Source organism: Lithobates pipiens, unplaced genomic scaffold (genome assembly GCF_037356315.1).
Source record: "Lithobates pipiens isolate NorthernLeopardFrog02 unplaced genomic scaffold, aLitPip1_a1.2 Scaffold_19, whole genome shotgun sequence".
NCBI lineage: Eukaryota > Metazoa > Chordata > Amphibia > Anura > Ranidae > Lithobates > Lithobates pipiens.
In genome coordinates this window covers 421,189,433-421,203,790 of record NW_027507764.1, presented here as the reverse complement: position 1 = coordinate 421,203,790, position 14,358 = coordinate 421,189,433, and the positions used below count along the sequence as shown (strand labels likewise).

General features: G+C 45.4%; 1 protein-coding gene across 4 annotated transcripts in view; it reads right to left on the bottom strand.

Annotated features, from left to right (window-relative positions):
* Positions 1-14,358, bottom strand: part of RBBP8 (RB binding protein 8, endonuclease) — a 150,167-nt gene that overhangs the window by 112,338 nt on the left and 23,471 nt on the right. For all 4 annotated transcript variants that reach the window (XM_077492565.1, XM_077492568.1, XM_077492566.1 and 1 more), the window contains exons 2-3: positions 11,561-11,767; positions 5,293-5,335 (exon numbers count right to left, since the gene is read on the bottom strand). In XM_077492565.1, coding sequence (XP_077348691.1) covers positions 5,293-5,335; positions 11,561-11,678 — 161 coding nt within the window. In that variant the 5' untranslated portion in view covers positions 11,679-11,767. The remainder of the gene's footprint in view (positions 1-5,292; positions 5,336-11,560; positions 11,768-14,358) is intronic.

Here is a 14,358-nt window from a genome sequence, read left to right as displayed (position 1 = left end):
GTCAATGAACTTCAGAGAAAAGGATTTTATGGCGAGTACAAAAATCCTATTTTCTCTTTCATTCATTGACGGACACAGCACCTTTAAATCTTGCCCTTAAGGATGTCCCCAAGCAGTGTCAAAAATGAGAGGAGGGAACAGAAATAAAATTAATAAGTTCCACCCATAACAAAAAGAACGGCTCAGAGGAGTCGCAACCTTAAACGGCCACCTGCAAAACCTTGCGGCCGAAGCATGCATCCACAGATGCGCTCACATCAACCTTGTAAAATTTAGCGAAAGTGTGAACGGACGCGACCAGGTCACCGCCTTAAACACCTGGGAAACGGACGCTTGATGTCGGAAAGCCCAGGCGGCACCAATTACCCTGGTAGAGAATGTGCCATGACAGGAAAGGGAGGCGTCTGCCCCCTTTATGGCATAAGCCTGAACCACGATCTGTCTGATCCACCTAGAAATGCTGGCTGACGAGACCGCCAGGCTCTTCTTTGGACCAGCTACTGAAGCAAACAGGGAGTCCGACCTCCGAAAAGGAGCTGTAGCAGACAGATACACTCGCAGAGCCCGGACCACGTCCAAAGAATGCAAAGCAACCTCTTTGGGATGTGACGACCTAGGACATAAGGACAAAAGCACAATGTCCTCATTTAGATGAAAGGCCGAAACAACCTTTGGAAGAAACAAAGGCTGTGGGCTCAGCCCTGCCTTATCCTTGTGAAGGATCAAGTAGGGAGACTTGCATGACAAGGCCGCCAACTCAGAAACCTTGCAGATGTAATAGCCACTAGAAAGACTACTTTCTGAGAGAGTGTCAATAAGGGAATCTCCCTAATGTTTTCAAACAACGGTTTATGACGCACTTGAGAGCACCAGATTCAAATCCCACGGAGGCAGCGGTGGTTGAACCGGAGGGGTCACATGCCGAACCCTCTGAACAAACATACTCACCAATGAATGAGTCGCCAAAGGTCACTGAAAAAATACAGACAAAGCTGGTATCTGCCCCTCAATGGTGCTTAATGCAAGTTTGCGATCCCCTCCTCGCTGCAAAAACAGCAGGATCCTGGAAACTGAATATGTACGTGGACGCCACCCCATCTAGACCTTCCACATACGATGATACATCTTCAGAGAAGAGGACTTCCGCGCCCTCAGCATAGTGGAGATTACCGAAGGCGACAGTCCTCGGTCCCTTAGCACCTGGCTTTTAACAGCCATGTATCCTGCATCAGCAGCTGCCAAGGAACATCTGCCACCATTCTGACTATGTTAGCGTACCAAGGATGTCGAGGCCAATCTGGGGCAATCAGAATCACCGGAATCCCCTCAGCCTCCACTCTGCGTAGCAGACAAGGTAAGAGTGTGACCAGGGAGGAAGGCATAAATCAGTCGATAATGCCCCCATGGAGCCACCAACACATCTGACTCGTCCGCCCAGGGATCTCTTAACCTGGCCACAAACCTCTGTACCATCCGATTGAGCAGAGAGGCCAAGAGATCCACATCTGGCATGCCCCACCTTAGGCAAATGAGCCAAAATACTTCTGGATGCAGCGACCATTCCCCCTGGTCCAGCAGCTGATGAGTGAGGTAGTCTGCCTGCCAGTTTTCTACGCCCTGAATGTATACGGCTGACAGAGCCGGCACGCACCACTCTGTCCACTTTAGGATGTGAGCGTCCTCCTGCGCTGCAGCCGAGGTCTTTGTCCCTCCTTGATGGTTGACATACGCCACCGCCGTGGCGTTGTCCGACTGGGTCCTGACCGGACGCTCTGGTAAACTCTGCGACCATGTGGAGAGGCACCACCTAACCGCCCAAAGCTCCAGCACATTGATCGGCAGGCGGAATTCTTCCTGCGTCCAGAGACCCTGGGCCGACTGCACGCTCCAAACTCCCTCCCCCAGCCGTTTTAGCTGGCTTCCGTTGTGATCACCATCCGAAGGGCCAGAGACGGGAATCTCTGACTAGCTGGCTCCCCCGAATTTGACAATCTAGGGACGTCGGAGATTTGTCCAATTTGGACAGGATCTTTTTCTGCAAGACTCGAGTGTGGAATTGAGCATACGGTAACGCCTCGAAAGCGGCTACCATTAGACCCAGAACTCACATGCAGAAAACACAGCAACGACCACCGGCAGGACACCAACAACTGCACTGCCGATTGAAGAGCTTGTCCAAAAGGGAGAAAAACTCTCGCCTTTGAGGAGTCCAGAATCAACACCAGGTACTCCAGGCGCTGAGTCGGCACCAACACCGACTTCTGGAGGTTCAACACCCAACCAAACTCCCAGAGAATCTGTATGGTGATCGCCATATGCTCCCTGTATTTGAGGCAGAAGCTGCTCTCAGGAGAAGATTGTCCCAGTAATCCACGATTGCAATCCCTCGTTGTCTTAGCAATGCCAGAACCTAGGCCAAAGGGGAGAGCTACAAATTTGTAGTGCTCGTCCCTGACCGCAAATGGGGACATGCAATTATGCGTCCATGATGTCCAAAGATGTCAAAAAATCTCCCTGAGTGCAGCGACCAGAGAACGAGCCGATTCCATCCTGAACCTTTGCACCTTCACAAAGCCATTGAGGGCCTTGAGATCCAGGACCAAATGGATTCCTTCCTTCTTTGGGACTACAAACAGATTGGAGTAGAATCCCTGAAACCTTTCCGGTGTCGGTACAGGTACCATCACCCCACGCAGCAGCAGGTCCTGTACTGCCCCAAACAGGGCATCCCGACGAGCCGGAAGAAGATGAAGATTGGAGGGAAAAAAAAAAAATCTGTTTGGCGGACAAGAAAGAAACCATCTTGTAGCCTGATGAAAATAGGTTCGCAAACCCACTGGTCGGAAAGGAGGGAGGTCCACCGTACTGCAAACTACCGAAGGTGACGTCCCACCTGAGAGTCGGCGGGGGCAAATCTTCATGCGGCAACAGATTTGCTCGCAGGCTTGTTCGGCTTGCGAAACCAGGGGCGCTTTTGTCCCTCAGCAGGCACCTTGTCGGACTGGGAACGCTTACCTGCCGACCCGGGTGGACGAAAAATCAGGGCCAATGCCTACGACGTGGCTCCTTACCCTTTCTGGACTGTGGGAGCAAAGTACTCTTTCCCCCAGTAACATTCTTAATAATGTCATCCAGCGAGGCTCCAAATAGACTCTAACCTTGGAAAGGCAAATCCGCCAGCGCTTTCTTAGATGCTTGGTCCACAGACCAGCATTTAAATCAAATCAGGCGACGCAGCACTACTGCTGATACTGAGGCTCTAGAAAGCAAAGGGGCCATATCCAGGGCCGCGTCACAGACATACTTAAGGCCATGCACCAACTGCCAGTTTCACGCAGACCAGGGAAACCTGTTCCTTCTCTAACTCGCGGTGCAACAACCTAGCTCATTTAGTAATCGTTAGCGTTTGTGACACCTGGGCCGTGGCTAACACTGACCGCAATGCTGAACCCACCACCGTAAACATTGACCGGGCAACCACCTCTGCCCTTCTGTCGGAAGGGTCCTTGAAAGAGGGGGACCCTTCCAGCGGAATGGTGGTTACCTTATTTAACCAGGATACCGGGGAGGGTTCAACAACCGGAGCAGATGTCCATTTTTTCAGGAAACTCTCCAAGGGGTAACACACCGCAAACCGTCCCGGGACTGAAAAGGCCCATTGCAGGCTTCCACACTCCTTGTAAATAAACTTATCAAAATAAGCTACCTTACCAGTGCAGGCCGGCTTGTGGGACCCAAAAAGGGACCGACACCTCTGTAGATTCCCCCGTTGTATCTTCTATCTCTAAGGTATCCCGCACTGCTGTCATAAGTGCTCCTACTGGCGTTTTTTCCTGGGCTGACCCGAAGTCATCCTCACTGGTAAACATCCTGTGAAACGTCAGAACATGGGCCACCTGTCACAGTGGGACCAAGTCTGAATCAGAACTTTCCCCCTTGCGCCTGCATGCCGCTTCCACCCTAGCAACAAAAGACTCCAAGACCGCAGACAGAGCGTCCACAGCCACCGCAGGTGCAGGGGAACCGATTGTTATAACAGGGATGTCTGGGGATGAAGCGCCAGCTTCTGATACTATGCTGACCAACTCTCGTCTGTCACCCTTAGGTACCTAAGGCAAGCCACAAAAAATGCCCACCCTGCTAGCTGCCACAGACTGAGGGGCCCCCCCGCAGGACTCACCACCCTGACCCAGGTACTGCACTGCCACCGTCTGCTCTCCCCCCTGCCTGCCACGAGGTGTTCTGTGTCAGTTTTGCACTGTTCCAGGTTTAACCAGTATAACAGATCTGAGGCTACTAAAAAAATGGGAGCTGGCCTCCTCAGCAAAAGCATCAAAAACGCCGGGAAAATGACCACGGACTCCCAGAAAATGGCCACAGTTACAAGAAAATGGCCACAGCTTCCGCGCGGCCAGTCCCCACATGGCAGCCACACAAACACCCCAAAAAAAGGCACTAAAAAAAAAAGGGAAGAAGCGAGTGGACCACCAACCTTCCAGTGCAGCCCCCTGCCAGGACCCAGAGGCCCCTGGCCAGTTACGTGCTCCGCACCCCCTATGCCCAGTCACACAGTGGCCCCTTAGCATGGGGAGCAGGGAAAGGGACAGGGAGAGAGGAAAGGGAGAGAGACCCCCTAGTCAACCTCCCAGGGAATGCTCAGCTGCTCCATCCCGCCCAAACAGGTGGAACATACTTACCCCTCCTGTCGGGACTGCTGGACGCATTCCACGGACAGACCCATCACCCGAGCCGAACGGGGTGGCTGTCGGCCACGGCACACTGACACGGACAGCAGTAGCCTGGTCATATGTGTGCCCCGTCTGGTCCAGGGGCGGCCATGTCGTGGCCGACCCAGCGTGTAGCTAAGGTCTGCATACGCTTCAGGCTGGGCAAGACTAACAGGATCTATATTATCCAGCCTGTCACCAAGCCCGGCTGTTGATTGTAGATCACAGGAATCAAAAAGCAGAAAAAAGAAAAAATTCCAAGGACCATTGGACCCCACAGGGAGCCAGGTCCTTCTCCTATACTAGGCAGAAGAAAACCGAGCTGCTGGTAGCAGAATGAGGGGTTATAGCCAGTAGGACCGCCCCCTGGGCGGTACTGTACAGTTTTACTGTTTTTATGTGTTCTGCCTAGCCCTCTCCTGAAGGTGGCAATATAACCCTAAGGTCAAGATTAAAAAGGTGCTGTGTCCACCAATGAACGAAAGAGAATTTATTTTTATTTTTTTATGTCTGGACTTGGTTAGTTCGAATGATCAAGCTATAATAAAGTTACAAGTATACTTACAAACATCTCTGTGTCTTCAGTTTGTTGATTTTCACTAGAAGTTCTGAAAAAAAAAAAAAAGAATAAAAAAATAAAAGATTACAAGCAGTAGTAAACAATCCCTTGTTGTGGTTGTAGTTTAAGGCTAGGTTCACACTGTTGCAATAGCATTTTGATCTGACTTTCAGTGCGATTATGGAGTGCTACTTGGATGCCACGTTGATAAAGTTTGTATATTCTATAAGGCAAAAGTCGCACTGGAATCACACCAAAGTAATACAGGAACCTTTTCTATAATCATTTCATGTTGAGTCACATTGATGTGAACGAACAGCATCAAAAGCAATCGGACTTCCCTTATGCGATTCTGTGCAATAGTTGCGTCTGAAGTGCGAACCAGGCCTAAAAACATACAGTCCAGAATGGTGGTTATAATATGCCCAAATAACATAACTCTATTAGAGGTCATCTTGCAAGTTGTGGCAGGACTTTGTCAATGTTTTGGCATTTCCTTGCGATGAGGTATACTTTAACAGGGGAAAAATGATACAGCAATAACAACCTGACAAGATTTCCAACCCTTCTTTACTCTATACAAAAGGAAAAATGGCTTTAAATACTGAAACAACCTGTTTTGAAAACAGTCAGTTCATGCCTACATTTGCACATCATTATTTACAACATAAAAAAAGTGTACTAAACTTACTAAAGTATAGCAAGAACTGTAGTTATAAAAGTTAAATTACATATCACTACTACCTGTCTTGTTTTAACAAAGCCACAGTGTCCTGAAAAAGTAGTCATATCCCTTGAAATTTTCCACATTTTGTCATGTTGCAACCAAAAACGTAAATGTATTTTATTGGGATTTTATGTGATAGATCAACACAAAGTGGCACATAATTGTGAACTGGAAAGAAATGATAAATGGTTTTCAAAATGGTTTACCAATAAATATTTGAAAAGTGTGGCGTGCATTTGTATTCAGCCCCCCTTTACGCTAATACCCCTAACTAAAATCTAGTGAAACCAATTGCCTTCAGAAGTCACCTAATTAGTAAATAGAGTCCACCTGTCTGTAATTTAATCTCAGTATAAAGACAGCTGTTCTGTGAAGCCCTCAGGGGTTTGTTGGAGAACCTTATTGAACAAATAATTATGATATAGGATATATAAAGTTGAGGAGAAGTTTAAAGCAGGGTTAGGTTATAAAAAAATATCCCAAGCTTTGAACATCTCATGGAGCACATTTCAATCCATCATTGGAAAATGGAAAGAATATGGCACAACTGCAAACCTACTAAGACATGGCCGGGCCGTTCACCTAAACTGACAGGCCGGGCAAGAGCAGCATTAATCAGAGGCCCATGGTAACTTTGGAGGAGCTGCACAGCTCAGGTAGAAGAATCTGTCCAAAGGACAACTATTAGTCATGCACGCCACAAATCTGGCCTTTATGGAAGAGTGGCAAGAATAGAGCCAGTGTTGAAAGAAAGCCATAAGTCCCGCTTGCAGTTAGTGAGAAGCCATGTGGGGACACAGCAAAGATGCAGAAGAAGGTGCTCTGGTCAGATGAGACCAAAATTTAACTTTTTGGCCTGAAAAGCAAAATGCAATTTGTGGTGGAAAACTAACACTGCACATCACCTTGAACAAACCATACAGTGAAACATGGTGGGGGACAGCGTCATGTTGTGGGGATGATTTTCTTCAGCAGGGACAGGGAAGCTGGTCAGAGTTGATGGAAAGATGAGAGCCAAATACAGGGCAATCTTAGAAGGAAACCGGTTAGCCCTTGTACACACGGTCGGACATTCTGACAACCAAATCCGTTGGATTTTGTCCAAAACTGTTGCATACACGCGGTCGGACAAAGTTGTCGGAAAATCCGATTGTACATAACGTGATGACGTTATTTAGTTACGACGGGACTACATTCAGGCTAGTAGCCAATAGCTTTGGTCTAGGAATTTGATCTGAGCATGCGTGGCACTTTGTCCGTCAGAGTAGGCTACACATGATCGGAGTATGTCCGATTGGAGCATATTGTCAGAAATTTTTTTACGGACAAGTTGGATACTCCGACGGAAACAGTCTGATGGAGACCACACACAGTCGGATTATCCGACAAAACAGTCCGATAGGACACATTCCGTCGGAATCTTCGACCGTGTGTACAAGGGCTTAGAGTCTGCAAAAAACTTGACTGAGGCAGAGGTTCACCTTACAGCAGAGCAACAACCCTAAACATACAGCCAGAGCTAAAATGGAATGGTTAAGATCAAAGAATATTCGTGTTAGAATGGCCCAGTCAAACTTCAGACCTAAATCCAATTAGAGTAACTGTGGAAAGAAGGCCTCTTTCACATGAGCAGACTGATCTGGTTTGTCTGTCCATTTTTTAGGTGGACCCAATTGGACCACCCAATGTTCACTATGGGGAGGTGGATGTAAACGAAAATGTGTCCTTTTACATCTGCCTGCATCCGATCCGCCAAAAACAGATGGATGGGGATCCCCATCCTTATAGCAGATCGGATGATGGTAGTCCATTTCCATCCAACCACCCTATAGAGAAAAGCAGACTGCGTCTGTTTGCTCTGCATTCGCGGAGTCCACAAAGACCTGTCCATCCACCTACTCAGTGGGAATCAGTAGACAGATGCCTTGCTGAGCAGGCCGATCCACTTGACAGAGTCTGCCCCGTGTGAAATGGGCCTTAAAGTGGTGGTTAAGCCACTGTAATATAATCTTCTTATTCCCTCTGTATCATAAGAACATGTGCCCCAGTGCTTGTGTAATATAAAAAAAATCCACCGATCTGTATTGATATAAGCACCGCTCCGGGGCAAACAGCTGATTGCTCTCCTCTCTTCTGCCTCGGATCACAGCTGCAGTGGGCGGGGCCGAGCTGTCCCACTGACATCAGCTGGGGAGAGATTAGAGAGACAGCGGAAGATCAGCTGAGCGACGGGAGCCATTTATACAGGTACAGATCTTGAAATGAAGGGGGGGTTTGGCGGCCCAGGTACGAGCAGGGGGGAGGAGGACGGAGGACAGAGGACACAGACACAGGGAGAGCTGCAGACAGGAGAGCTGCAGCTGACGGCATCACGCAAATAGACCACGGTATCAGGCGCTTAGCAGCAATGATTATCGTGGTCCATTTGCAGGGGGAGGGTATAGCCAGGCAGGATCAGCCAGGTTTATTTAAGAGCTGCCAAATGACACAGCACAAGCACTGTGCTGTATAAAATGCTTTAAGCCAGGAACAGGATCGGATTTTTTTTGGGTTAACAAAACGTTAAAAAAGTGTGGGATTTTCTACTTACAAAAAACAAAAATCTGAAAAAGTCTTCCATTTTGCGTAACTCAATAGTCCCCTTCTACTAAACAGCTGTTATTTGTACCACATTACTTATTACTATACAAATAAACTGTTGAATTGTTACACTTATAGATGGTTCATGTTCTATTTATTAGATTACTGTAGCCGTGTTTTATATTCGATACACAGCAGCACTCCACTGGTGTCAAAGTTTATCTTGAAATCTGTAATACTATAAAAAAGGGATGACAACAAAACCTATTCAACAAAAAACAACAGATAACCCTCTCATCTTCAATTGCCAGCCTGTTTTCACACTATGCTGCAAGTCATGGGAAATGATAAAACAGCCAACAATAAAGTGCAACTGGAAAAAATAAAGCACCACCATATCAATCATGCATAAAGTGAAAAGCACAATGTTTTGCAGATTAGAAACAAGATATGAGCATGACAGGTCCAACATACACCTACTGAAAAAATAAATAAATATTATACACACACACACTCAATTCCAAAAAAGTTGGGTCTGGCTATTGCACTACATTGTTCTCTTTGGTTCTCATCTCCCTGTGCATACCTAGGTAACAAGTTTGATTCATCTTCGCTGATATCTGCAGCTGTGGCACTGTAGTCCCAGATGGGATGTGCCTTTTTTAGCCACGCTCTTTGCACGGTTTCAATGTGCCTTTACTTGCTGTTTATTTTTATTGCAAAAATGTAAAAATCTATTTGCAAAATTGCAAGATTTGCAAATCTCATCAACCCATATTTTGACATTGGTCAAACATCAACCCATACAGATACACAAGGCCAGTATCAGCAACTACCCAAAATCAAATCTCATTGCTGAGCATAATATTATACTGTACTACAGGCCATCATATGTAAGGAGCAAGTTTCCACTGGCAGACAAAGTTAAATGGCACTACACTGACTAATATCATAAGATCATTATCACAACAAGAAAACTAGCATTTCTCATGGAGAGGTCAGTGACAGCAAACTTTACATTTCTCTTTTTATACCTGTAAATGTTGATGTCGAGTGTAACCATGAAAATATTTTACATTCTTCTCTGGGCAATTGCAGGCTGCTTTTACTTGATCCATTCTAGGACTAAAGACTATAGAAACGGATGTATATATGAAAATAAAAACGCTTTAAAAAGGAGAAAGAAAGCTCCTTTGGCCATACTTTTCCTGGGGGTCACGGGAGTGCACCTAGTTCTAGTTCTGCATTTCTACGACCCAGATTCAGCTGACATCGGGCTAAAGTCCACTGTCAGCTAACATCACAGAGCGGTCCGGACTTTGCAGGAATCTTCAGAATAATGTCAGGATCTGCCAGATGCCTGACCGGCTGCTCCCCACCCCCTCCACAGTCCGGTGTCTTGTCATATAACGTCCTCCATCCGATAGTGTCCGCTGCGTACTGCGCATGCGCAGTACACAGCAACACAGATTCCGAAAATTGCCGAGGATGAACAGCGCCTGCGCCGTGAGTCCAGGTTCTAGCCCCACCATCCAAGTGGACATAGAGTAGGAATAAAAAAGAGCCGAGCGCAGCAAGGCCGAGCCCGAAGCGTGGCGAGCTAAGCTCGCCCGCGAGGGGCCCTCTAATATTCACAACCCCATGTCCGCTTGGATGGTGGGGCTACCACCTCCACTCACGGCGCAGGCGCCGTTTCAGCTTCGGAGATTTTCCGAAGCTTCGCCTGCTCCGTACTGCGCATGCGCAGTACGGGGCGGACACTATTTGATAGCCGGACACTATACGGCAGAACACCGGCACTCCAGTGAGGCCTGGAGAGGCAGAGCAGAGAGCAGTGACTTCTTTGCTCAGAGCGGACCCAAGAACTGAGCGTTCAGTGGTTTTATTCACTCAGTTCTCAGTGTAGAACAGGCAAGGAACAGATGCATCATCAGATCATCACTGCTGCCATCTAGGCGATTAGATTTGTTTTTATTCCCAAACGTTTCTTTAATAGTTGAACGCCAGGCAAACCATGAAATAAAATATCTGGAAGAAGTTTTCATTAGCCAAAGGATTTACACTTACACATACACTTAAAACGGGAACCAGGACAAACTGCTCATCCAAAAATGAGTAAAGAAACCAATGCCAACACATTTTGTCAGCCTTCCCTTTACATACACTTGTGTTTTAGTTTCAGCATTTAGCATTAAATGGACCTATGTACATGACTGCAGGAGGTACAATAAACCCCTTTTAGTTGTAACATTAGCTTTCTTAAAGAGGAGGGCCGGTTTTAAAAAAAAAATAATAATTTAAATGTCAGCAGCTGCAAACACTGTAGCTGCTGACTTTTAATAAGCACACTTACCTGTCCAGGGCGCCCGTGATGTCAGCCGCCTGAGGCTGACCCATCCCTCGGCTCTCGGGTCCCGGCGCTGCCATTTTGGCTAAGGGAAACAGGCAGTGGAGCCTTGCGGCTTCACTGCCTGTTTCCTACTGCGCTTGCGCGAGTCGCGCAGCGCTTTGTGAATGGGACGCGCTGTGTTCTGGGACACACAGTTCCCAGAACACAGCGCGACCCATTACCCAGAAGACGCCGCACGGAGGAGAGAAGATAGAAGATCTCCGCGGAGGAGGAAGAGGCAGATTAGGACGATGTGCCTAGCAACAGGCATTTCTGGTAAGTTAAAAAAATAATTTTTTTTCATTTTTTTTTTCTGATTTTCTTTCTCATTTTTAATGTATTTTTTTTTCCAGGGTGGCCCTCCACTTTAATAAAACAATGAGATGTTATTTCAAATAGGAAACCCTCTGTCCTTTACGCAATGCTAGTTTTCTGCCTGTAACCAAAATTAAGGCAGATGAAAAAAACAAAACAAAAAAAACAATATAGCCTGAGGCATAAAATTTGTTTTTTCATAAACTACTCAATAAAAGCAAAAAAAGTGGTTAAAAAAAAAAATCCCCTATTACAGTTTTTACCTTGAAGCTCCTTGTCGTGGCATTCCTTTAGCTTTGTCCACAGGTCTTTAAATAAGTCACCAGCAGGGACACTGTCAGTAGAGCTGGGACTGCTACAGCTGCCTCCAGATACATTCATCGTAAAAAGACTTGCTCCAATCACTTTTGGTTACACTGTTCAAGCCATATAGCTATTATTGAGTATCCTTTTTCATATGTACCTCCTACCTGGAATGGAAAAATAAGACAATATCAAAGATGGAAAGGGAGTAGAAAATGCAGGAACCATCCTTTTTATTTTGGGTTTGAAGGTCAAGTGACAGATTTGCCTCTCCCTTTGTTTTGCTGAGCCCGGTAAGTGGGATTAAGCTGCAGGCTAGATGAGCCTATAGATCACAGCCACCATAAACCAGGAAGTGAAAGTCACTGACAGGATCAATAACTGCAATTATAGGATATATATATATATATATATATATATATATATATATATATATATATATATATATATATATAAACTCATGTAATGTTTTTAGATGATCTAATTCACACTGTGTGAATAATATAAAAATTTAAGCTCGTGCTGAATGGTGAAAAAAACATGAAGAAGAAAACGAAAGCAGCTACCACACACAAAGTGCTACTCTCTAGAAATGTAAAATTATAAAAATGTGGCACTCGCAAATGTTAATAAACATGTGTAACCAAGTGTGGATGAGTGCAGGTGTGAATATACAAAGCAAAAACCATGTAAATAAAGTCCAAATATATGTGCTAAATGTTCTGATCCACAATGGAAAAAAAACACCTTTTTTAAGTACAATGGACCACAGACTCTCCAGAACTTTTCAGGTGCAGAAACGCCACATGTGTCCCCACTCACCAAATGGCGATGACCCCCAGCTTTGCAGTCTGGGGGTCACTTCAGGCTTATGTGATGGTATCCAGAGAAGCTTAGGAGTGGTGTTGTCTACATCAGATCAAAGGATTTCTTGAAGTTTCTCAGCAGAATCACCAGGCACCAAAAAAGGATAAAAAATGTAACTAATAGTGAAAAGTACCGTTTGCAAAGGGATTTATTCCATATACATACACCTTTTCAAATGGTACTAGAAGTTTGGTGAATGTTGATTTGCACTTTTTAGTTCATTTCTGAACGGCCGTTCGTCAACCAGCCATGTTGTGGAATCGGAGGAGATGACGTGTTTTTATTATTGGCCTTGGAGTTATTGCTTTCACCCAAGTCCAGTCCAGGAACAGGAGGAGGAGGGTTTCTTGGACCAAAAATTGATTGCTTTATTAAATCGTGACCAATTACATCATATGCCTTTGTTGCGGGAGCTCCAGGAGAATAATCCGGATGATTTTCGGAATTCTCTCCGGATGAGGGACCCCTGCTTTCACCAACTCTTGGCATTGTTGACCCTCTATATTAAGGAAGCAGGACACCTGCATGAGGCTTTTATTTTATTTTTTGGTTGAATAATGATTTGGTATATTTTCTAGATTTTTGGATGCATAGAATGCTCTTTTTGGTTAAGTTCTATTGGCAGATAGCACGTCTAATTTTGTTTGTTTTCTTTTTTTTTAATGCACAATAAAAAAAATTGTGGAGAATAATACTTGGCTATGTGTATAACTTCAAATGACAGTTTGGGAGTAGGCAGTTACATTTTAAAAAATACAAATGTAAAATTGACAAGGGACACCAACATAGTTGTATCTTTTGATCCTAAAAACTACAGAATAATGGTATTGTGGTAACTTGCAAAAAAAAACCAAAACAAAAAACCAAGCATAATAATATTATTCTTGATATCACAAGGAAAAAAAAAATACTTTGCTATAACTCCATCAGTATCACCAGCAAAACAGCTTCATTATCATCCCAATAAAGAAGAAGAGAATTGTGCGCTGCATTTCAAGATTTCATAATTTGCAGCGTCATGAATGTTAATTCTCCATTACGAACGCTAGTTTACAAGACTGACCGCTTCTGGCTCATCCTTGCTTCCAAGCATGCGTGTTTGTACTTTGGACTTTTGTCCGACTGACTTGTGTACACACGCTTGGAAAATCCAACAGACATTTGTCCGCGGAAAATTTTAAAGCCTGCCATCCAACATTTGTCTGCGGAAAATCCATCAGCCTGTCATCACACAATGTCCGTCGGAAAATCTGATCGTGTGTACGAGGCTTAAAACAAAAACTATTCAGATGACTAAAATACAACTAAAACGGCTAAAACCAAAAAAAAAAAGTCAAAAGACTGACTAAAACGAAACTTGATGTCAAAGTTAACACTGGTGCAGACCCAATGCTAGACAAGGCAAGGCAAAAAGACTTACTCCCTAGAACACCAGTTTACACCACCGTGCTGCAGTGTAAGGATGAGCTCAGGCGTATTTGCACCCGCACGTTCAGAGCCGCCAGAAAGTTGGCACTGTGGAGCGCTTATCACAAGCAGTGAGACATTTTCCGGAACCGCGGCTGCAGAGATCGGGAAAGGTCTCACTGCCTGTGATTAGCGCTCCGCAGTGCTGACTTCCTGGTGGGCTCTGCACGTGCTGTATGCAAACACGCCGGAGCTCATCCTTACTGCAGTGGAGTGCGCCAAAAAGTGAAACACTAAGTTGTTTTTTTCCAGCACATCATGGCCATTAAAGTGGTTTTAAAGGCAAACTTTTTAACCGTAAAGCGGTGTTCCGCTTAAAAAAAAAAAATAGGATAATTAAAAGTCAGCAGCTACAAATACTGCAACTCCCGAATTTTAAAATAAGGACACTTACCTGTCCAGGGCGCCCGCGATGCCCTCACCC